The sequence below is a fragment of the Populus euphratica genome, unplaced genomic scaffold, assembly GCF_000495115.2.
Source record: "Populus euphratica unplaced genomic scaffold, PopEup_1.0 scaffold5.1, whole genome shotgun sequence".
In the NCBI taxonomy this organism is placed as follows: Eukaryota; Viridiplantae; Streptophyta; class Magnoliopsida; order Malpighiales; family Salicaceae; genus Populus; species Populus euphratica.
In genome coordinates this window covers 4686906-4711370 of record NW_011499848.1, presented here as the reverse complement: position 1 = coordinate 4711370, position 24465 = coordinate 4686906, and the positions used below count along the sequence as shown (strand labels likewise).

General features: G+C 34.4%; 4 protein-coding genes across 4 annotated transcripts in view; 1 reads left to right on the top strand and 3 right to left on the bottom strand.

Annotated features, from left to right (window-relative positions):
• The window catches only part of LOC105117910 (metal tolerance protein 10-like), a 3626-nt gene extending 3401 nt beyond the window's left edge, over positions 1-225 (bottom strand). Inside the window, exon 1 of the mRNA XM_011015720.1 lies at positions 93-225. The gene's annotated coding sequence lies outside the window, so the exon portion shown is untranslated. The remainder of the gene's footprint in view (positions 1-92) is intronic.
• On the bottom strand, positions 221-2703 carry LOC105117917 (metal tolerance protein 9). Its single transcript, XM_011015733.1, has 6 exons — positions 2248-2703; positions 2040-2152; positions 1541-1786; positions 1031-1111; positions 716-946; positions 221-601 (listed from the first exon to the last, which is right to left on the bottom strand). The coding sequence occupies exons 1-6, from the start codon at positions 2441-2443 to the stop codon at positions 245-247; spliced, it is 1224 nt and encodes a 407-aa protein (XP_011014035.1). The 5' UTR covers positions 2444-2703; the 3' UTR covers positions 221-244.
• A 3518-nt stretch (positions 2704-6221) lies between these two features.
• On the top strand, positions 6222-15753 carry EMB3011 (RNA helicase family protein). Its single transcript, XM_011015686.1, has 16 exons — positions 6222-6492; positions 6576-6800; positions 6905-6981; positions 7621-7876; positions 8408-8578; positions 8692-8837; positions 9046-9143; positions 9560-9668; positions 11350-11527; positions 11631-11860; positions 11951-12127; positions 12749-12820; positions 12935-13111; positions 13475-13536; positions 13633-13785; positions 13965-15753. The coding sequence occupies exons 1-16, from the start codon at positions 6369-6371 to the stop codon at positions 15562-15564; spliced, it is 3855 nt and encodes a 1284-aa protein (XP_011013988.1). The 5' UTR covers positions 6222-6368; the 3' UTR covers positions 15565-15753.
• A 2144-nt stretch (positions 15754-17897) lies between these two features.
• LOC105117879 (glyceraldehyde-3-phosphate dehydrogenase GAPCP2, chloroplastic) lies at positions 17898-24032 on the bottom strand. The gene is made up of 14 exons (XM_011015675.1): positions 23680-24032; positions 22980-23053; positions 22803-22870; positions 22653-22691; positions 22397-22497; positions 20614-20726; positions 20345-20444; positions 20086-20232; positions 19802-19862; positions 19617-19714; positions 19386-19528; positions 19165-19248; positions 18358-18447; positions 17898-18226 (listed from the first exon to the last, which is right to left on the bottom strand). The coding sequence occupies exons 1-14, from the start codon at positions 23773-23775 to the stop codon at positions 18172-18174; spliced, it is 1269 nt and encodes a 422-aa protein (XP_011013977.1). The 5' UTR covers positions 23776-24032; the 3' UTR covers positions 17898-18171.
• Positions 24033-24465: the final 433 nt, after the last annotated feature.

Here is a 24465-nt window from a genome sequence, read left to right as displayed (position 1 = left end):
CAACCCCCCCCCCCCCCCCCACACACACACAGAGATAAATATTAATCCAAGCTACCAAGTTTCTACTCCTCTTCAAGTTTATAGATACTCACTTATCATACGATCAGCTTGTTTCATATTATTCCTTCAGTAAGATTTGATTTCTTAATTCCATCGTTAATTGAAGATGTCCTCAGGAAGATCCCGGAAGGTGTTCGTTATGCCTTGAACCATAACAAGGTAGTCTCCATTAAGGGATTTTCTTTCAGAATATTCCTGGACGTTTGGACTTGTGCTCCAGATGATGAGTGGTATCAATATCCACGTGGACAAAAGCTCTCTCAACTCCAGGAAGTTGTTCTAGCTTCTCTTCAAGTGTCTCTCCAATATCATGCGCTTGATCAAGAGACATGTCCTGTGGCAAGACTATATGAACCTCCACAAAGTACTGACAACCAAATGTGTATGCTCTAACGGTTTCGATGTGCTTAATCTCCTTGTGATGGTTCCAGATTAGATACGTCAGCTTAGCTAAATACTCTGGTGGAGCTGTCCTCCCTATCAATGACCGAACATTATCCACCACTGTCTTTCCCCAGTTGCTCATTGTATATAAAGCTATCTACAATTCAGTTTCATATATCAGTTGTTCCTATACTATAATAATGTGAAAAGGGGGAGCATATACCAATATTACCGAATAATTCTGAATCATTAGCCAACACCGTCAACTTACAAGGATGCCTCCAATAGGATCAATCCACCAGTAAAACTTGATAGCTAACACTGCTGACCCTAGACCGATTGAATTAGTAATGACATCGAAAAAGTGATCTTGAGCATATGTCCTGACAATTTCATTGCTGAATCTGCGGCAATATAACAAGAGCACAAATTTTACCACTGTGACAGAGACGATAATGCCAATCATCCATTTTTCTTTGTTAGGATCTCTTTCTGGTTGAGCCTGCATAAAGCTAATTAAAGATGACTTTAAATGTTTTCTAGTAATATAGCAGTTGTAGTGTAGATTAATGAATGTTGCATCTACCCCTGTAACAAGTTCTCTTCCTGACTCGAACAATATCTGTAATCCAAGAGTTGCCATTACTGATGCAAAAATAACTATTCCCTGAAAAAAAAAGAACCTTGGATCGGTGAAAAAGCACAATATATATATAAGAAGGCTTAAGCAATTGATAACCTTAAATACGCAATTGTGATTGATACACTCTCATTGGACATGGTTACCATTGTGTACCACACTTGTTCCTTCTTCAACGACCTAAAGCTCATATTTCATTAAAGACACTCGAGGCAAAGGGCAGCAAATGAAGCATTGCATAATTTTTAGTGTTTCTGCTAAACGATGCACCAATGCTGGAGTGTTTTATGGACAATTGTTCCGGGACGTTGATCTAGTAACGAAGACTTAAAGTTGAGGTTTTGAGGATTCGAATGCCTGATTTCGAATCACCCACTTTCAAGGCACTGAAAAACAATGAACAAGAAGGGCACAGACAGCTTTTATTTCAAGATCAGCTGAGGGAATAAGCCCTACCACAGGTTGCATTCTTTGCTTGCCAATAGGATATCGATATTGATTTGGTTTTTTCATAGCGTCAGCAGTAAACCACAGAATAAATCCTGATAATAGATCCAAAAGGGAGTCCAAAGTTGAAGCTATCACTGCCAATGATCTGCTCTCAAAAGAAGCATACACTTTAGCAAAGAAAAGCACCAAGTTGGCTGCATTTGATGCATATATTGCCACTCTCTCATTCCTTGCAAGTTGTTTCATTTCATCCTGAACAAAAAAAAAAAATGTTTTAAGCATAAAAAAGATAACATGATAGAGAGAAATCATGAGAGTCAATTGGGAACAAATTAAAATGAGTGAAACAGAACCAAGTTACTATAAGATTGTGGTCTCAAAATAGTTATGACTTGAGACAAATTGTGGTTCCGCTCCTATAAGCACTCGTAGTTGATTTGAGGGATCGAAAATCAAAGAGGAAAAGAGAGAAGGAAAGGAAAGGGAAAGGACAAGAACAATAAACCTCCGTTAAGCTTCCAGGCGAAATGCCCAATTCAACGAATGATTCCACTTCATTGAATCCCTCGAGAAGCTTTTCCTGCCATCTGTAGTACTCTGAAATTTTCTTGTGTCTCCCTGCCAGAGAGGAGGAAAAAGAAATCCTTAAATGCGTAAGCAGCTAGTGTTTTAAGCATGTAATTGATGACATTAAAAATCAATGGAAAGCTCACTCGGTGTCTTAAGAAAATATCCAAAGCCAGAATGAGAATCCATCCGTCTCTCTGGCAACCGGAACTTATCAATACTAAGTTGCCAAGACGGCTCCATGATCATCATGTTCACAGTCTCTCCTGCCACAGCAGGCGATAGAAGATCCGTACGATGGTCTAACGAATCTGCTCGAGAACTGCTCTGTTTGCTCACCATTATTTAGCCCAGGAATTTGCCTTGAAGTTGTTCAGGGCTTTTAAAAAGTTGCAAGTGTTCCAATCAGACTAGGCTCTCTTTATAAACAGCAACAAGTTCGAAGAATCTGCTTTGAAATGAAGCAAGAACTATAACCACTCCTTTTTATATAACTGTCAAGAGGGTGTCCACAGATTTTGTAAAGGGAAAGCATGGAGAACATGGTTTTCATAACACTAGCTAGAATTGGAGACATTTTCAAAGTAGCGCCATCTCGAGCCTTCATTGGACGCTGGAGCTGACAATTGTATTTGATTCATCATTATCCATCAAGCATGAAAGGAATCTCAAACAACGAATATGATCCTTTTGTTCATATCATAAACAGAATTCCATTCTTGCTTGGTTAAGTGGCTTTTCAGCATCCTTTTTCTAAGACTAGCTGATTAAAAGATTCGCAACAATATTCACACTCATCATGAAAGCCAGTATAGCTAGATGATGGAATATTGCACTCATCATGAAAGCCAGTATAGCTAGACAGCCAGAGGTCTTAAGGTTATTTAGTTGTGGATGAGTGTTTGGTTGTAGTTGTTTTTTAAAATATTTTTTATTTAAATATATATTAAAATAATATTTTTTAATTTTTAAAAATTATTTTTAATATTAATATATCAAAATGATCTAAAAAAATAATTTAAAATAAAAAATTTAAAAAATTAAATTTAAAAAAAAATATATTTTTAAAACACAAAAACAAAAACAATCCTATATATTATGTATAGATACAGGTTTTCAAAAAATATGTTTTAAAAATAATTTTTTTATTTTGATTTGTAATTTAGAAATTATTTATGAAAAATAATTCATAACAACACTAAATTAAAATGAATATGTTTAGTAATATAATTTAAATGTAGTGTAGGTTATAGTTCATGAGCTAAAATTTTCAAATTTCAATCTCGGTTTTATTGTAAGCTTTTTATTTAAAGAAAAAATTATTTATAGCCAGACAAACTTAAAATAAATTAAATTAATTTGTAAAATTTAATTATTTGAACACATAACAGATTATATTTGGTATCGCTTATGCAAATGTTAATTTCCTATCAAAGCAAAATTTTTATTTAAGCATATTTGGTACAAATAGCTGTAGACTTCAATCAAAAGTTTGATACAGAATTGAATCAAAACTTTATTGTAGTAAAAAAAAAATCTTTAGCTTTCAACATACAGATTTTAACTTGCACTGCATTCTTTAAAACAAAATCATTTTTAATTTTTTTCATTTAATATGTTTTAAATTTAAAATTATTTCCTTCATATAATTTATAAAAAAAATGAATTTGAATTATCACTTAAATTTAAAATTCATAATTCATAGGCTATGAATTTTGAATTATCACTTAAATTTAAATTTAAAATTCATAATTCATAGGCTCTATTAAATGGACTCATATCTTGTTTATTTCGTGAAAAATAATTTATTTTTAAAAATTTTTTAATATTTGTTTGTCATTAGAAAAATTAGCCAATATTTTTTTAATGTTTGTTTGTCATTAGAAAAATTAGCCAATTAAAAAATATTTTTTTATAAAAAAAATTATGTCTTGATTTTTATAAAAATATTTATTTTATTATAAACGAAAAACACTTTTGAGAAGTTGATAAAATTAAAAAATATTTTGTTTATTATTAATTATATTAAATTTGATCATTAATCACTTGATTGTTATATATATATATACATATGTATTTTCCTTTAAAATTTAATTTAATTTAATTTTTATATGAACTTGGGTACTGATTTTTTTAATTGTCATTTAGTTTTCTCTTTATTTTTCTTAATTAATTTTTTTTTATCAATCAAGTTTTGTTCCTATTTTTTTATTATTTATTTTATTTAAAATAATGTATAAAAATAATTTTTTAAAAAAATTCATTCCCTTTCAACTTTTTTATTGTTAGATTTGATTTTTATTCATTTAATTTATATTTATTTTATTTTAAATAATTTATAAAAATAATTTTTTTTATTTTTTTTATTTATCAAACATAGTTCTCATTTTGTTAATAAATTAAAAAAATAATAAATAATAAATTATTTTTTATAATACAGTCAAATACTGAAAATTATTTTCAAAATTTTCTTTTTATAATATTATCAAATATAAAAAATTAAATTACTTTTCAAGAAAAAAATTTTAAAAAAAAATCAGCAACCAAACGGGCTTAACTCATTTTTGTCTAAAATTGTTTGTAAAGATAAAGTAAAAATTAAAATCAAATGTCATTATCAGATGTCTTTCAAAAGTTTTTCTTTCTGCCACAACTTTTATTCTACCCAGGGGCATATTAGTGATATTATAATAATTAATTCCACAACAGATTCCCATTTTTCCCCTGTCCAAAAACCTTAGCTATCCATGGGCTCTTCTTTTCTTTTCGTTTTTTTCAGAAGCTATCCAAGGGCTCTACAGCTCCGGGAGCTGAAAAAGAAAATGGTACTCCAACTGAACCCTGTAATTATATTCAAATTTTAATTTCATCCAAATACAATTTTAAATGTCAATTGAGACCTTAAATATTCATGAAAGAATGCCTACAAAACAGCTTTTATTTCCAAAGCAGGTCGCAAAACCATGCCAAATCTACCAACAAGTATAGATAAAAGGATTAGATTAAAAGTTTTAAACTTAAAGATAAAAAATTATTTAAGGACTTGGGGGAGAATGGGGACTCGAGCAAGAAGGCACTAATTTTGAGAATTGAAATTATTAAAAAAATAATTTTATAAATAATTTTAAATAAAACATGTGATAATTAAAAGAAAAATGATAAAATATAAAAAACAAATTAGGATATTAAATTGAAAAGATAAAAAAAAAATGCAAGGAAACAAATCGTTATCGCCAAACTAAAGACCAACAAGTTAAACCCGTCATTTGAGGGGGAGAGAGGCAACCAAAATGAATCTAATGTCTTTTGAGATTGGCATTGTTTAGCTAATGTAATACACCTCACGGGCTGTTCTTATACATTAAAAGATTTATATACGACGACACGTTTGTTTGTTGCATGTATTAATTATTTTTTTTAATAAAATCTATATTCATTAAAATACCAAATATCCCCTCAATCAATTTGACTATAATTAAAAAACCAAGATGTTAATACAAAAAAGTCTCTATCTACCAATTTATATGCATATAAGAAATTACATACGAGGGTAATCTAGTCAATTTATTTTGCTTGAAAAAGTGAAAATTCAAATAAAAAAACCATAAATACTTGTTAAATAAATTTTATTTTTAAAAGTGATTTAATCATTACTGTACTTTAAAAAATTGAAAAAACAATTCTGTCTCTAATCAATCTAACAATAATTAATAGGCACAGAAATAAAAAAAAAAAACTATACTACACCAAATAACAATTTCAATAATTTAATGAATAAATGGCAAAAACATCATTAAACCATAGTCATTCCACCCAAAACATCATTCCGCTGTAGTAATATAAAGTATTTTGGACCTATGTGTATAATGAAACATTGCGGCTATATATATATATATATATATATATATATATATATATATATATATATATATATATATATATATATATATATATATATCTAACTATTTATCAACTGAAAAAAGTTTCCATTAAAAACATGGGCCTGGACCGCCGACTTTGAACCTAGTCACAAACAAAGTCACTGCACTGGTTCAGTGGGCATTGTAGCCCAATTTAGTCTGGGCCAGATTCTTAATTAATTCTCGAATGACAGCCGAATTTTCTCTGACCCTTCAAAAGTGGGTGAAATCCCAACCTGGTTTTCTCTCCCAGCTTATTTGTCCAGGGTTTCAATCAACTACTCGATCCAAACCCCCAGGTACGCGTCTTCCTTGTCAATTTTTGATTTAGCAGTAAAAGTGTAGTCATGGATATAGACAAGTCAGTCGTTACAATGGAAGCAGAGCAGAGCAATGGTAGTGCCGGAGGCTTATTTGTTCCTAAAAAGGAGAAACTCGAATTTCGGCCTCCTGAAAGGAAATCACTTTTAGGTATTATTTTTTATCTATCCATCCATCTATATATTTATCTATATTATAAATAGAAAATTAAAAATTCGTGTTGATAAAATTAGGTTTAGATGTACTTGCGATTGCGAAACGAGGAGGATCTGATGCAAATGGAGGAGGATTTAAGGCTCCGAAGGAAAGAGCTACAACTTCTTTTATGGCGTCGATTGATGAAGAGGAAGAGGCTAGTGAATCTTCTGGATTAGATGAAGTAGAAAACGATGGTGGAAGTGAGAGTGGTGTACGCAGAAATGTAAACAGGCGATATCGGGAAGCCTCCTCTAGCGAGAGTATGACTTCACTTATCTTCAAGATGTTCTATTTTTTATTTGCTTATTTACTGAAATTTCCTGTAATTTTTCTCTTCTAATTGTTTTTGAATTATGCATACCAGAAAGTGCTGTGACACGGGAGGGATCGCATAGTAACACACATGGAACTTCTCGTTCTAGAGAAAATCTATCATCAGATGTAAGTTAATCTTGTTGTTGATATTTCGGTACTCACTAATGCATTTCCAAGAAAGTGATCTTTTTACTTCAGCTTTGGTTAGTAAAAGTACAGAACAGCAATGAGAAATAGGACACAAGCTTTAATATATTAATAGTGTGATATTTTGTTGATCCTTATAGAATTTTAACAATGAAACTGCCCTTGAATTCTATTGAGACAAAATGTAACTTCTGAGGTTCACCATGCTAACATCTCTATGTAGAACTGGATATGTTGAACAAACCTACTAAGAAGCTATTAGCTCCTTGATTCCATAACATGCAACTTTTGACTCCTTGGTCTGTTTTAGGTGTTTTGATTAAGCGGTTCTACTATAAGAATTTGAAGGGATAAATTTCTGCCATAACAGAATTACTGCTGTCATTTTCACTTCCATGTGCTTACTGGCTCTCTGCAATCAATGTTTTCCCACAAACATAGTTCAGTAGAAATCCGGGGACTAGGGTGGAAGGGGATTATACCTTGATGCCTTGAATTATTGTGCCTTTTTCACTAAACACTTCTTTGGTATTTAGCAATTATTTTTAAGAGATTTTGTGGTTTGTAAGAGTACATACTGTATATGATGTCTAATTTTTCCATTTCTCTTAATTGAAGGATTGTGCTACTTATACTGGGAGTTCCCGGAGTGTTAAGTCTAGGAGTCCTGGGAGTGACAGAGATGACCGAGGTAGGGATAGAAAAGGCCATAAAGATGATGCTAGGGATGAAAGCAGGAGGGGGAGAGATAGGCACAGCAGTGATCGTGAAGAACGGTATCGTGGAAGGGAAGCACGTGGACGGTATGAACAGGAGTATGATGGCGACTATGGAAGAAAACGAAGTCGGTATGAAGGTTCAAGGAGGACACCAGGTATGCAGTTCTTGTTTTTGCTTTTATCCAATGCCTTTCCACTTTACAAAAACACAATAAAAGATAATGAGATTAAACAAAATGATACATGGTACAAACTATCCAAGACTCTCCAACCCTCTATTTCATCAAATGTTTCCCTGCCTTACATAAAAACAATAAGGATCTCTTGGAACTCTGTTTTCAAGATCAACATTTTGACATGTTTAAGAATTTCCATATACCAGTTAATGGGATTGTCATCTGTCATGTTTTAGTTATGCGAACTTTAACCATTTATTTCAAAGAATAACAATGTTCCATTGTTGATCCATCTCCTTACCCCCTACTCCATATTCCTCCCCACATAGAAGACTAAGGTGAAAACCCAGTACAGGCATGATTCTGTAGTTTAGAACTGCAGATATTCTTGTGAAACTGTCTTAGGATCCTTTTCTTTTCTTTCCTTGTTTCTTTCTTTCTTTGTAGATACTTCAAGAAGACTGCCATTGGGAATTTGTTCATTCTAATACAAAAATGTTGATCCTGCAGGCAGGTCTGATTGGGATGATGGGAGATGGGAATGGGAGGAAACACCTCGGCAGGATAGTTATAATACTAGCCGACGCCACCATCCTTCCCCATCGCCAATGTTTGTTGGTGCCTCACCTGATGCACGATTAGTTTCCCCATGGATGGGTGGCCAAACACCTCGCAGTAGTGGTATGTTAAGGGAGTGTAATCTCTTTTAGAATTTGGCTTGTTTTAGATGGTGCTAGAGGTTCTATTTTCTTTCTCTTGTTGACTTCGGGCACATTTCCTGTTGTAATACACAGGTTCTGCTGCTTCTCCTTGGGATCACATTTCTCCCTCGCCAGTTCCAATACGTGCTTCTGGATCATCATTTAGGTCTTCCACTTCTAAATATGGTGGAAGGTCCCATCAACTTTCTTTTTCCACCACAAGTGCGCCATCATTGGAGGTATTATTAATTAGTGACACCATACACCTTCTTTTTTTCCCTTCAATATTTTATGTAAAAAGCAGTCACATCTAGCTGATTCTACTGTAAAGACACTATTTTATCTCTCTCACATTGAAGTAGGTTATGATCCATGCTCTGCCTCATATGGTCGCTTGTGTGATTTAACTTATTGAAGTCATTATTATATTTAACTTCATTTCTGCAGGATGGTGAAGGAGATAAAACTTATTCATCCGAGGAGCACAATCATGAGATTACTGAAAGTATGCGTCAAGAGATGGAATACAATTCTGACCGAGCCTGGTAATTTGTTTTCTGGTATTCATATGAGATTGCAAACACTGCTAGTTATTCATCATTGGTGGGATTGAAATTTGTGGGTTTTTATATAAGCTTATGAGGATGACTGAGTCATATTGAACTCTTGGAAGAAGATTCAACTGCACAGATCTGAAAATGTCATTTTGTTTCATTGGTTATGCTTAGTTACCCTTCTTTATCTGCTTAATTTCTTAATCCTCCTTGGCTTTACATGTTACACGGACTTTTTAAATTTTGTTAGCAAAGTTCAACTATTTGACCTTAATTCCTATGCGATAGCTCTGCTAAGGAATGTTGTTTTGATTGCTGATCCTTCTTTTCTCAATTATTTCTTCAAGAATTTGAAATCATAGTATTTTCCTCACAATTGTTTTCTTCTAAATGGAGTTCCAATATAGGTACGATAGAGAAGAAGGCAATACAATGTTTGATGCTGATAGCTCATCATTCTTCCTCGGGGATGATGCCACGTTCCAGAAAAAGGAGGCAGAGTTGGCCAAAAGACTGGTATGCTTGAAAGGCCTTAATACCTTTTCTATTTTCCCCTCTCTTTGTGTGGCAATTTTTTTTTCTTCTCAAAGCAAGAATGTCAGTTGTTTGAGGCTGTTGATCATATCATATATAATGTATGTGATGGATGCAAAATGTTTATTAACTTTTAATTTATTTTACATGCCCATTGTAAGGCTCAAATTCACCATATTCTTTTCATGTAGACAATTGGGATTCGGGAAATTTACAAAAATATTAAAACTGCAGGAGCTGCTACAGTTCTGTCAATAGTGAAGTAGTTTTGTCATGTGTCACAAAGTGATTGGTTAAGAGATGCCAAATTATTTTTGATCCCTTTAAATTTAGAAATGTGTCACTCTGGCGCTTGTAGCATGCACAAATCTTTCAAAGTCACCCGTATAGTTTTCACAAAAGCTAATGGAATTTTCACTTTTTCCAACTTCTCTCACTTTTTAAGATATTTGTAATGTTTCCTTTCAAACTTCTATCCACATATGATATCTAAAAAAATTAAAAACCAAAAGAATGCATTAACAAATTAAAAAATAGCCTTGATAGATGTGATGATATTTCATTGCAATTACTATCTTCAAAATTGATCTATATTAACCTTTTGTTTCAACAAGCTTCAGTGTAGTCCTTGGAGATATAGCTAAAGGAGGAAGCTAGCACCTCCTCATCTTTTCTTTTCAAACTCTTATACATGAAATCACATATAACATTTTTAATGATTTATTCATATGCCGAAATATTTTGAAAGTATGAAACATTACAATACACATAATATCGCCTGTGCAGCCTTTTAGTGCTTCTATGGTCCCTTAATTTTCTAACTTTTGTTGCTTTGTTTTAAAGCAAAGCAATTAAAATACTAAAATAGTGTTTGGTAAGGATCTTATAAATCAGATGCTTAACTTGTGAGGCTGGAAGGTGATTTTTATAAGAGCAAGTTAAAGGTATATTAACTTCTACTTTAAAAAGCACGGGAAGTGATGCTTCTTGAGATGGAAGGCTGCTTATTTTATTTAAAATCCAAAAATCGTCATAAATATTTTAAAATTACAAAAACATCTATATTGCAGTTTGCCCTAACATATATAAACTCTACCATGAAGTTTATTAATTAAATTATTTTGTAGCTTTATTTACTCATAAAAAAACTATGTAATGTTCTGCCTCTTCTTTTTTGTTATGTTATTTGTTATATCTTTATGTTTTCCAAAGAGAGAATTCATATTTTAAGCAATTTAATATAATTTAAGTTATGTCTGACAGTAATTTTAATTTCAAACAGTGCAACAGTAGACTATACTGTTACTTGACAGATACTATTGATTAGACATGCTTTTGTTGTTTTCAATCCTTAATAGTCTTATTTACCATAATTTCATCCCTGGAGCAAGACCTAGAAAAGAAATGTGGCACCACACTATGCTGTTTTCAGTTATTGTAGAAATCTGAATAGTTACTTTACTGCACAGGTTGTGCTCTTGATAAGTAGGTATATAGCATTCTATCATGACGTAATTGAGTCAATCAAGACTTGACAACTGATATATGTTGCAGCTGTTTTTGTTAAATACAGTCGCTTAATCCATTGCTTCTGTTTTTTTCAGTATTATGAATGATTTTTTAGTTATTCACACTGCTTCCTAACTGTGGCATCATTAAACAGGTTCGAAGAGATGGAACTAAAATGTCACTTGCTCAAAGCAAAAAGTTATCTCAGCTTAGTGCTGATAATGCCCAATGGGAGGATCGGCAACTTATGAGATCTGGGACAGTTAGAGGTACTGAAGTGCAGACTGAGTTTGATGATGAGGAAGAGCACAAGGTTATTCTTCTTGTACATGGTAAGTAAATGTTATGCTAACTGTCATGCTTAATTAATACCAGAAATAATATACATGATTGTTATTTCCTCGCTAAAATTTTGGTCATCCTGTGTTGCTATAGACACAAAGCCTCCTTTCCTGGATGGAAGAGTTGTTTTTACCAAACAAGCGGAGCCAATAATGCCCCTAAAAGATCCCACCTCAGATATGGCCATTATTTCAAGGAAAGGATCTGCTTTGGTCAGAGAAACTCATGAGAAGCAAAGCATGAATAAATCACGTCAACGGTTTTGGGAGCTTGCCGGCTCAAAACTCGGTGATATTCTCGGTGTAGAGAAAACTGCTGAACAGGTGATAATTTCATATCATAATGATGATATGATTTAAAAAACTTTCTTATTCTGAAAATAGGTGGTAATTTACTGTTTGTTTCAATCACAGATTGATGCTGACACTGCAGCTGTTGGTGAGGAAGGTGAAATTGATTTTAAGGAAGATGCAAAATTTGCACAGCATATGAAAAAGGGGGAAGCTGTAAGTGATTTTGCAAAGTCAAAAACTCTATCCGAGCAGCGGCAATATCTACCTATATATTCAGTGCGAGATGAGTTGTTGCAGGTTTGACATTTCTACATAAGCTTAGCTTATTTTTTACAGACAATAATTGGGCAACCACTTTGATTCCTCATCACTCAAGCATTGAAAAGAATGTATATACTGCTTGTTTTGGCCATATTCCCATTTGCCCTTTTATTTTATGGAAAGAGGGGATGGCTTCTTTTGCGGAGGGGTGAGGGACAGGTTGATCCACTTGGAGGAGCAGATAATGTAATTTAATGATCTGATCACACCTATCAGGGGAAGAACATGGAATGTTTCTGCTGAAATACTTCCCATTTCCTTTCTTATTTTTGTTATTGTGGTTTTGTACAACATGGTGCTGGGAACCTTTTTCACCATGGCATCATTGTTGTGCTTTATGCCCATGAGTTGTAGCTGAATTCCTGTGCTATCCTGCCAATCTCCTAATGGGTTTGGATTTTGAAGCTACTTGTAAAAGAAGAAAAAAAAATGATGCAATTGATCATCTTCACTGATTTATTTTTTCTGCATTTTAATATACCATAATTCACTGTATGGTTTCCCTTTCATACGGTTGGTGTGCACTGCACAAAGTACTTGGTTAAAAATTCCATCTGGCCCTTTTTATCTCATTTATTTTGAACCTGCATTGGGCAGGTCATTCGTGAAAATCAAGTGATAGTTGTTGTTGGAGAGACTGGTTCAGGAAAGACGACTCAACTGACACAGGTTCCTCGTTTATATTTTCCTTCTTTTGTCATACAGAGTTTTTTATAGTTTATAAGAATGTATATCTATGCACCTCAGTAACTGGAATCTGACTTGTTTATTTTTTTTTTATAGTATCTCCATGAAGATGGGTATACAACAAATGGGATAGTTGGTTGCACCCAACCAAGGCGTGTTGCAGCCATGAGTGTTGCAAAAAGAGTTAGCGAAGAGATGGACTCTGAATTGGGGGATAAAATAGGTTATGCCATTCGTTTTGAGGATGTGACTGGGCCAAATACAATAATTAAGGTGAGTACCAGGTTAGTTGTTGTAGTAAACATTTTTAATAATGGTTTCTGAAAATGCCACCTGTGATGATTTTTTTTGTTGTTGCTGAAAAATAATGAATACTGGGTTATGAATTACAAAAGAAAGGAGGAATAATGGATGTTCATGGAAAGTACCTTAGAAGCACCAAGTGTTATTTTGTAAAGAAAAGGAAGTAGAAGAAAACCCTGAAAATGATAGAATTCAGTGTCTGGCAATGAAGAGAAGAGTTTCCTGAGAAATTGAAGTGTCAAAAAACTATTAAATGTCTGATATATGCGCTTGCCTGAACTATAATTTGTACAAGATTTATAACACTTAAAATTTTTGCTCTACATTTTGCAGTACATGACTGATGGAGTACTCTTGCGTGAGACACTGAAAGATTCTGACCTTGATAAGTATCGGTATGAGAATTTCTAGATTCCGAGTAACTAGATAATTTCACGAGAAAGAATCAGTTTTATGAAAACAAGACTGAAATGGTTGGCTGATTGTTGCAGTGTCATTGTCATGGATGAAGCACATGAGAGATCATTAAGCACAGATGTGTTGTTTGGGATTTTGAAAAAGGTGGTTGCCCGGCGTCGTGACTTCAAACTCATTGTGACATCTGCAACTCTAAATGCTCAGAAATTTTCAAATTTCTTTGGGAGGTAACTTAAGAATGGCTTTTCCTAACAAAATGTTAGTTGTATCAAGGTTGTTTTTCTTTTTCCATGTGTTGTTTGAGAACATTATGCATGACTAGAAGCTTCTCAATTCTAAAACTCTTTTAATTACAGAAAAAATAATCTCCATTGACCAACATAAGTAATTTCTGAATCTGTTGCAGTGTACCTATTTTCCACATCCCTGGGAGAACATTCCCAGTAAATATCTTGTACAGTAAAAGTCCCTGTGAAGATTATGTTGAAGGTGCGGTGAAGCAGGCCATGACTATCCACATCACCAGTCCTCCCGGCGACATTCTCATTTTCATGACTGGTCAGGACGAGATTGAGGCGGCCTGTCATGCTCTTGCAGAGCGCATGGAACAGCTTACATCCTCCAGCAAGAAAGCAGTGCCTAAACTCTTAATACTACCCATATACTCCCAACTTCCAGCTGATTTACAAGCAAAGATATTCCAAAACGCTGAAGATGGGGCCCGCAAATGCATTGTTGCCACCAACATTGCTGAGACTTCTTTGACTGTAGATGGAATTTTTTATGTCATTGACACGGGTTATGGAAAAATGAAAGTTTACAACCCAAAGATGGGTATGGATGCTCTCCAAGTTTTTCCTGTTAGTCGTGCTGCTGCAGATCAGCGTGCTGGGCGTGCTGGTAGAACTGGTCCAGGCACATGTTATAGGCTTTATACAGAGAGTGCTTACCTAAATGAAATGCTTCCCAGTCCAGTTCCAGAGATCCAGCGGACAAACCTTGGCAACGTGGTTTTGTTGCTCAAGTCGCTTAAAATTGAAAATTTGCTGGACTTCGATTTCATGGACCCACCACCACAGGACAACATCCTTAATTCTATGTACCAGTTGTGGGTCTTGGGTGCTCTAAACAATGTTGGTGCCCTTACTGATCTTGGCTGGAAAATGGTGGAGTTCCCATTGGATCCCCCTCTAGCTAAGATGCTCTTGATAGGTGAACGGTTAGGGTGTATAAATGAGGTTTTGACAATTGTGTCGATGCTTTCAGTGCCATCAGTGTTTTTCCGGCCCAAGGATAGAGTGGAGGAGAGTGATGCTGCAAGAGAAAAGTTCTTTGTGCCAGAGTCCGACCACTTGACTCTTCTTAATGTTTACTTGCAGTGGAAAGAGCACCAGTATCGGGGAGATTGGTGTAATGATCATTTTTTGCATGTCAAAGGATTACGAAAGGCTAGAGAGGTTAGATCCCAGCTGCTAGACATTCTCAAGACATTAAAAATCCCGCTAACATCCTGTGGGTATGATTGGGACGTTGTACGGAAAGCCATCTGCTCTGCATATTTCCACAATTCAGCAAGATTAAAGGGTGTCGGGGAGTATGTTAATTGTCGGAATGGAATGCCTTGTCATTTACACCCAAGCAGTGCTCTTTACGGTTTAGGCTACACTCCAGATTATGTAGTTTATCATGAATTGATCTTGACAACAAAGGAGTACATGCAATGCGCCACTGCAGTGGAGCCGCAGTGGTTGGCTGAGCTGGGACCAATGTTTTTCTCTGTGAAAGATTCAGACACGTCAATGCTGGAGCACAAGCGAAAGCAGAAAGAGGAGAAAACAGCAATGGAAGAGGAAATGGAGAATTTGAGGAAGGTGCAAGCCGAGACGGACAGAGAAAGCAAGGAGAAGGATAGGGAGAAGAGGGCAAAGCGGCAGCAACAAGTCTCAATGCCTGGGTTGAAGAAAGGCTCTTCCACATACTTAAGACCGAAGAAGCTAGGTTTGTAAATGTAAATTATTTTGTATTTCTGGTCAACTGTTACCAACTCCTGGCAGAAAATAGGAACGTTATACGAGAGAATTTTGCCCCCCTCAGTTGTAAAAAAGCAACGAAATTAGAGTTGCTGATTGTAAGAGTATACGAGTACTTGGTAATTGATGTCAAGGTTTACTGACAGCATTTGAATCATTTCATGCTATGTTGTCTTAAAATTGTAACGAATCATATCATGTTTCTGTCATGGTTATGCAGGTTGGTCGATGGGTATTAGCTACATGGAAATGTCTGCTGGGTAGCAGAAAAATCGTGTTGCGAGCCTGTGATGGGCCGAGCGAAGGCGTGCCTTCATTTATCTTGGACTGAATACTTTCCAAGTGCCGGGGTCTCCTTCCGAATTAACCTCCTATAATACTAAAAAGTTCGGGAAATTAATGATGCTTGACAAGTGAATTTTTATTTTTATTTTTATTTTGGCCGCCTTCATTTTTTCTTCAATTTCTTCTTTTTAAAAAAATTTTTATTCTTTTTGCCTCTCAAAATTTTATCTTTTTTACTTGTATATTTGGAATTAATTCGGGAAATTAATGATGCTCCACTATGACAAATGAATATTTATTTTTATTTTTATTTCGGCCGCCTTCATTTTTTCTTCCCTTTCTCCTTTTTAAAATTTTTTTTATTCTTTTTCCCTCTCAAAATGTTATCTTTTTTACTTGTATATTTGGAATTTTTTTTAAGGGTTAATCAGTTTATTTTTGTGTTGTCAAATTAATTAAATTATATTAAGACTATTTCTATACATTTTGATTTTAAATCAATATAAATTTTATATAATTTAATTTTAAATTTGAAATAAGTAAAAAGTTCAGTCGTAAAATTATTTGTTATTTTTATTATTTTTTTAATTTTATAATAAGTAAAAAGTTCAGTCATAAAATTATGTTATTTTTATTATTTTTTTAATTTTATTTTTGATATTTTTATTGATAGATTTATTTTCAAACCTTTCATGTTAATCAAATCATATTAAAATAATTTTTATATAGTTTAATTTTAAATTCAAGTTAAATAAAAAATTAATTCATCGATATATTTATTATCAATATTAAATAATTTTATATATATATATTGTTATTATCAATATTAAATAATTTTATATAACTTAAATATTTTTGCTACTTTTTTTTATTGAAATTCCAGCGTAACATTTGTATAGTACAATTTATTTCCCGTGGTATTTTTTTGCCCTTTTCCCGATACCAGAGATAACTAACTACTTTAAATTGTTATTTTATTTTATTATTCTTATTTTATTTTTAATATAGCAGACCACCTCGCTGGTCATGTTGATCTTTATTAAAATCTATGGAGTATGGTATTTTTTAGGTTTTCAATAGCCGTGCACACAAATATTTTCATATACCAAATTTTTCCCCCCATGTACACATGATTTTTCTATGCAAAGTAGATATTATATTGTATTATAAAAACTGTACATCACCAATATTTTAACTAGTAGCGTATAAAATACAATAAACTTTACATAACACAACGGCCAACTCGTAACTAGCCAATAATAACTCTGATTTTTACACCAACAATACAATATTTAAAAAAACAAATTCAAAGAAATGCATGTATAAATACATGAAGTCACGGAACAAGCAAGTCAAGGCAAACGGAGGGCATGTAATACGCCACTGCAGTGGAGCCCAGTGGTTGGCCGAGGAAGGTGCAAGCAGAGACAAACAGAGAAAGCGAGGAGAAGGGAGGGGAGGGGAGGGCAGAGCAGCAACAAAAGTTACCGTTGTTTTTTTAACGAGTAAAGCACTCACAATGTCCGACTGTTAACATTATTTGATTTTATTAAATAAATTGTTGTCTTGCTAGTTGATGATTATACTCTTAAAGCAACACAAAAGTTTAAAGGTTTTTTTCCTTTGAAAATTAGGATTTTTCAGTTTAAAGGTTTTAATTGTTTTGGTCTGTCTACTTTAATCTTCTTTTTTCTAATTTTAAATTATTTTATATCTTTTTTTCTCAATAAAAAAACGTTAAAAAAATAAAAGTTCTAATTTAGTTTTATTTTTATTTTGAACTATAAATGGTGTACATGGTACCATTTGAACCTTTTAATTAGAGTAAAAGATTTAATCTCATCAAACTATTCCGAGAGGGTTCCATTTTATCAAATTTCGAATGTCCAAGGATATACTACATGTAGATTGTCCAAAACTATAATTATAATCACCTTCTGTCGCTTGAGAGGGAGGCAAGTAGCCCATAGAGAAAGCCCAAAGCGACATTTGTACCAGATTCAAATGCTTTTAACCCATACATGCCAGCACAAAACAGAGGACCGATGAAAGGAACATGATCCTCATTTTTATCCTATCATTACGCAGTCCAGAGGTATATTTCTAGATTGACCACATACATGTTGAGTGTAACATTATTTCAGAGCTGCACCCTTGCATGCCCAAATTTCACATGATAAGAAAAGCCAAAAATGCAAAACAAATACCAAATCACTAGAACTACACTTTCATAGAAGCTTGAAGCATTCGCTAGGATTGTAGCGTCAGCTAATGCAGGAAACCTCTCACAGTATTTCTTTAATTATATGCTGCCACCAACGCCATGTGCTCGATAAGGTCCAGCACTCGGTTGCTGTAAAAAAGAGCAATTCAGGTTGTCATTCATCATTACTGTAAAACCAAACACAATTTACCTCCAGTAAATACATGGAGCCAGCATGTCTGCGTTTACACAGGCCTCCCCCTATAAGAAAGATGCTATACCTGTAACCCCACTCGTTGTCGTACCAAGAAACAAGCTTCATGAAGGAAGGACTCAATCCTATACCAGCTTTGGCATCAAATATGCTTGACCTGGAATGAAACCAATGCGTTAAAACACAGAAGGAAATTTAGTTAATTAGCTAAGAAGTTTTTGTCTCGGCTCATTATAGTTCACATTCAGCAGTTATGTTTTTAGTTTTTAAATCAGACATGTGACTAGCATGAAACTTCTAATATTTGAAGGACTAAGACTGTATGAGGTAGTTGAAGAGGTTTTTCTTCAGACCCTCCAATATTCGTTCAATTGTATTCCAGTTTCAATCTCATCTAATACTATGTCCTATTTATTTGATTTGATTTCATCTTTCCTTAAATCAGATCAGCGCCACTGGAAGATCAAATAAAAGATCCTTTCATATTTTCACAAGCAAGTCTAGTTTCTAGATAAAAGATAGAAAAGGCACAGGTCGTGGAAAGCCGGAGTAGGCAATTATAGGCCAAAAAGTAGCAGCACAGTGGAGTGTCAATTAACATGATCTCTCAAGTTTTCCAGGATACTTGAGCATGGCATTATAAAATTTGTTGGAAAGTGCAATCAATAGAAATCATAAACCAAGCATTCTTAACAAATGATTAAAACAGCAACGATATTTTCAAACAGAAATGAGTTGGCCACAGGAACTTGACACAGCTAGGATCAGAAAAAAAGAAACCTTACCTATTAATGATATTAATAGTTGTTCAAAATGAAGCAACCCAGCAGGCACGCACACACGCAGAGGGACAACTAAAGGAAGGGAGATTTACCTTGAGTCACCAAGAAAATCACTGGAGACAACATCATCGTCAGTATACCCAAGAATGCCCTTAAGTGGGCCCTCTGATGCGTACCTTGATTTGAAAATCACAATTTTAACTCAGTTGTTGCCACTAAACTATAAACAGCAAACTATCAAAGCCCTCCATTCTGGCCCAACCCCAAACCAAAATTCAGAAAAATATGTGAAGATAAAAACTAGCAGATTTACTTAATAGCTGCCTTGACATCTTCATATGATGCACTCTTCTCAAGTCGACAAGTTAAGTCCACGACAGAAACATTAGGTGTTGGGACACGGAAGGCCATTCCAGTAAGTTTTCCGTTGAGTTCAGGAAGAACTTTTCCAACAGCCTACAATACCAAAAAACGTGTTTATATGCCTTTTTTCCAAACAACTTAAGTTGGACAAAATCTCTAGTTTGTATATTCAATTCTATACCTTTGCAGCGCCAGTGGAACTAGGAATGATATTTTGTGCTGCTCCTCGGCCACCACGCCAATCCTTCCTTGATGGACCATCTACAGTCTTTTGAGTTGCTGAACAAAAAATTCGTTACACACCTATGCAAGACAATGAGCTGAACAAAAAACCCATGAATGCAGGAATATGCATGGGAGACAGACCTGTGGTTGCATGGACAGTTGTCATTAAACCTTCAATGATACCAAACTCCTCATGAACAACCTGAGAAATGAATTTACAAGAAATCAAGGGATGTTAAAGAGGTAAAGGAGTTGCTTATATATTTACAAGCAAAAAGAAAAAAAAATTGCACAAACTGATAGGATCTGCAAGAGTATTGTGTATAGAAATACGGGGGAAAAACTGCAAGTGAGGTTTTCCCAACAAGCGACCGGTAGAACAGAAAAGGAGCAATAAACCTTGAAACTTCAAAGTGAGATCAGACCTTAGCAAGAGGAGCAAGGCAATTGGTAGTGCAACTTGCATTGGAAACAATGTCCATGTTTGGCTTGTATGTCTTCTCATTTACTCCAACTACAAACATCGGAGCATCAGCTGAGGGAGCTGATATAACCACTTTCTTCGCACCCCCCTGCAGAGCAATGTCACAAAGAGCTCAATTTGTAGTGCATGGATCTTGATATCAGAGAGGCAGACAGAGCAGAGACTAGGAGAAATTAAGGGCAATAACAGTTAATACCAACCTTCATGTGAGCTGCAGCCTTCTCAACTGTAGTGAAAATACCAGATGATTCAACCACATACTCGGCCCCAAAATCACCCCAAGGGATCTCTGCAGGATCCCTGGATATAAGAGTTTAAATGTTAGATCAAAGTGCTAATATTGCAATAAAAACTCTATCGAGAATCATGTTGACAATTGATTCAAGATGCTAAGAAGTTACAGTAAGCCAACACATATTTCAGGTCCTGTACAGATATGAGCGCAAAAATAAATCCCCAGAAGCAGTACCTTTTGCTTGTAATTTTGATTTGCTTCCCATTGATTTCCAAGTTGGAATCATCTAAGACCTTGATGGTTCCACTGAAAACGCCATGAGTAGAATCATATTTAAACATGTAAGCCTGGATATGTGAAGGGGAAAAAAACAAGTTAATTATAAACAATTTTTTTGGCAAATTAAGGAAGCTTCAAGTAAAAAAGATTTTCCCCTGCACCCCCGCCCCCTTTTTCCCAAAACACACCATTTTCCACATTATCAAATAGCTACAGCTATAGCTAAATTAATATACAGCAAAAGCCTTGCCTCTTTTAATTCATCTTCAAATTCTTCAAGTATTCATGCAATACAAGGATACACTAGATCCTATACATCTATATGATCAATTATATCATAAATTTCTATTCAGTTTTAATGATCTGGCAGCTAATTCTAAGACTTGGGAACCACAAGACCAGGACAATGCCAAAGCATCCAAGTTACAAAAGCCAACACGCCATAGCCCTCTACATAACCAATTGCCATGCAAAAAAAGCCTGCTGAAATGGAACAACAGTATGAGCTCATAGATGTTGATATAATGAATGAAATATCATCAGAGCATGAGAAAAGAGATCTTGTGAAGTTATCTATATGGTGTTGGTGGCTTTTAAACCATGCTGCAAAGCCAATTAGATTGACTTTAGGATCATGAAAAGGAACTCATGCATCTAAAAATGCATGAGGTGTTGAGAGAATTTGTATTTTGTGAATGAAAATGGAAATAAAAGGCACCAGAAAAACATTTGCATGAGCAATATGCTAGCTCCTGATTCCATGCATCTATGTGAAGATCACCAAAAAATATCAGATCTTGATCCATGCTGCTTGAAAAACATAAAAGGAATTACAAATCAAACACCACATTCTATTCCCAAGATGACTTGCAACATCATGTACCAACTCCATAAGCATTCCACAAACTATAAGACTTCCCCCCAGTTTTTCTTTCAGGGAAATGAACTACTGGACATAATTTGACAAATTCAAACAAATTTGCAGTAATAATATCATTGATTTTCATTAAACAACTGAAAGACAACAATACTTGTGATTGGATGTTAGTACCATACTTGTGAATGGATATTGGTTTAGAACAGGTGAAAGGATATATTTTTACACCACATTCTAAACATAGAGGAAAAAAATCAAGCAAAGCCCCACTTAAGTGGTTTCAAGAAAATTACTCTGTTTCCAATAACAGCACCGGTCTAATACTATAATTCAATGGATATCGATGCAGTAATTGTGAAAGCATATATTTTTACACAACATTCTAAACACAGTGGAGAAAATCAAGCAAGTGATTTCAAGAAAATCACTCTGTTTCCAATAACAGCACTGGTCTAATAACATAGTTCAACGACACACTAAGCCATCATACACATGCTGATGAAAGTAAAAACAATCCAGGTAAGAATTAAGGCTTCTTTGGTCTTCATTTTTCCTTTGCTAACAAGGTGCCAGGATCTCAAGGCTCTCTGAGTACCTGACTAACCCCTAAACATGTGCAGTGCAATAGTCCAGAGATACCAAACAATTTTTGGGATAAATACCAGGGATGGCCAATAAAAGGGTTCATGGTGGGGTTCACCCAGGCCCGCTCTTATGACATAACAAAAGAGGCTAACATGTAAAACAAAAGCAGCCATAAAAATGAATCACACAAAAGAAGCTGAGTAGTAAATGCTGTCCATCCAACCATATCTTCAAAACTTGACTTACAATAAAGAAGTCTAATCATGAATCCTTTACCATGTAGTTAGCATCAATGAAAGGATCGTTCACTGCCACCACATCAATATCATCCCTGAAAGTTGCCACTCGCAAAACCAATCTACCAATACGACCAAAACCTGTACCATTGTAGACTTCTATTAGTATTTGAGAATTTTTGTTTATGTTCCAAAGAATGCCTGTTACACTTCAAGATATATTGTAATCCATGTAGCATCCAACAATAGATAAGAAAAACGGAGCAAAAATGAAATTTAATCATGAGAAAACATACCATTGATTCCAATCTTCGTCTTTCCATCAGCCCGTGATTCTATTTAAAATAAAAACACATGAAACCAGCATATCAGTAAATACACCTCCCTAGTCCGTCCTGCCCATTCAAAAATAAGAGAACACTGAATACAAAACAGTGGCTTCTCACTTAAAACTGTGGGAGGCATTTCGATAGCTGTAGCCTTGATGGGTTGGATGCTCCTTCCACTGCATGTCCTGAGTAGTTCAAAATGTTTCAGAATTAGTTTAAAGAAAAGGCATGCTGGTGCACATGTACCTATATATATATGTGGGGATTTTACTATCAAATTCTTCAGTACTCAACTGTAAGGAAGATGAACCTGTTGGAATTGAAGTGCCAAAAATGCTCTTCAAAGAGTTAAAACTAACGCTAGACACCTGAGGTTACAAGGAGAAAAGGAAAGATTAAAACTACAAAAATGGCCAAAGTTACATCTCTAAATAGTAATTGGCACTTCACACCACTCATCAGCTATAGACAGACACATTGTCAAAAGCTTAGTCTATATATGAACATTGAACATTAAACATTAATGCATTCTTTATAACGATTATAAATTATTTAAACTAAATAAACTCAAAATATAAGAGCTATAAGCTAAAGAAGCACAGGGTTTAATAATAATTGATGATAATACCGATCTGATATCACCTATTTTTTTTTAAAACAAGCTTCTGTTTCATTTTCCTCAGTTTTCTCGCCAACCAAACAGATATAAGTAACTCAAAACCAGTATAACTGAAATCAAATAAATAAATAAATAATCCTGTGTGCACTACTATCTATCTTATATCTTTCATATCTCTCGTTATTTGCAGATTTAACTTCCAAGTCAGGGAATTTCCATATTTATTTTATTTTTTCATGAATAACAATTTCAATATTTAGTTTTAACTCTAATTTTTTTTCTCTCAACAACCAAAAACCAAAATCAAGCTCAAACAAAGTGCGAGTAACGGACGTTCAAAAAGAAAGAGTTGATAGGAGAAAAGGGAGCAGATACCTTGAATCGATCGGACGGTGAAGGAGAGAAGTCGGAGCGGGAAGCTTCAACAAGAGGAGCGGCGGGCGTAGATCTGAGAAGACAAGAGAAAGCCATTTGTACTGAGTGCAACACCAAGCTCTTTCTCTCAGGAACCCTACTACTAAACCAAGGCTTGGTTTGCGGCTTTTGAGAGGGAGCAGAAGGCGAGGAAAATGAAAGAACCAACAAAAAGAAACGGTAGTTGTTGGTGGCGTTTGATCGTATTTTAAAAGCAAAATCGAAAGTGTATTTAACAGAAAGAGAAGGAAACTTTAAGCGGAGTTTCTTATGAGGGACGTCCTAAGCTCACTTTTTTATTTTTATGTGTATCTCGCTCTCTCTCTCCCCCCCCAAAAAAGCAAACTATCAGCGGGTGAGTTTTGTTAATGTACGAGCAGGCACATGGCTTCTGGTGTGAGCTCTCTTGTTCTCCTGAAAACTATCAGCGGGTGAGTTGTGTTAATGTACGAGCAGGCACATGGTTTCTGGTGTGAGCTCTCTTGTTCTCCTGATTTTATTTTCGGTTGGTTAAATGAAAAAAAAAAGTGGGTCAAAGGTTTTTTAGTGAAACTTATTTAAAATGTATTTTTGAGATTTTTTAAAAGAATTTATTTCAAAAAAAAATTGATAATAATTTTATTATTTTTATTTATTGGTGTCAAAAATAAATTTTAAAAAATAAAAAATTATTATTATAATATATTTTTAAATAAAAATATAATTTAAATATACACTAAAAAAATTAAAGAGCATGAAGATGAGTAT

Excerpts from the sequence above, each read along its gene's own strand:
- LOC105117917 (XM_011015733.1), bottom strand. The coding sequence starts at position 2,443 with ATGGTGAGCAAACAGAGCAGTTCTCGAGCAGATTCGTTAGACCATCGT. Across the intron at positions 947-1,030 it reads GAAGAGAACTTGTTACAGGG|GCTCAACCAGAAAGAGATCC; the intron begins GTAGATGCAACA and ends AGCTTTATGCAG. Across the intron at positions 602-715 it reads ATCCTATTGGAGGCATCCTT|ATAGCTTTATATACAATGAG; the intron begins GTAAGTTGACGG and ends ACTGAATTGTAG.
- LOC105117879 (XM_011015675.1), bottom strand. The coding sequence starts at position 23,775 with ATGGCTTTCTCTTGTCTTCTCAGATCTACGCCCGCCGCTCCTCTTGTT. Across the intron at positions 19,863-20,085 it reads GCCTTGCTCCTCTTGCTAAG|GTTGTTCATGAGGAGTTTGG; the intron begins GTCTGATCTCAC and ends TTCATTTCTCAG. Across the intron at positions 19,249-19,385 it reads GATGTCAAGGCAGCTATTAA|GTACGCATCAGAGGGCCCAC; the intron begins GTAAATCTGCTA and ends TTTCAAATCAAG.
- EMB3011 (XM_011015686.1), top strand. The coding sequence starts at position 6,369 with ATGGATATAGACAAGTCAGTCGTTACAATGGAAGCAGAGCAGAGCAAT. Across the intron at positions 6,801-6,904 it reads GGAAGCCTCCTCTAGCGAGA|AAAGTGCTGTGACACGGGAG; the intron begins GTATGACTTCAC and ends TATGCATACCAG. Across the intron at positions 6,982-7,620 it reads GAGAAAATCTATCATCAGAT|GATTGTGCTACTTATACTGG; the intron begins GTAAGTTAATCT and ends TCTTAATTGAAG.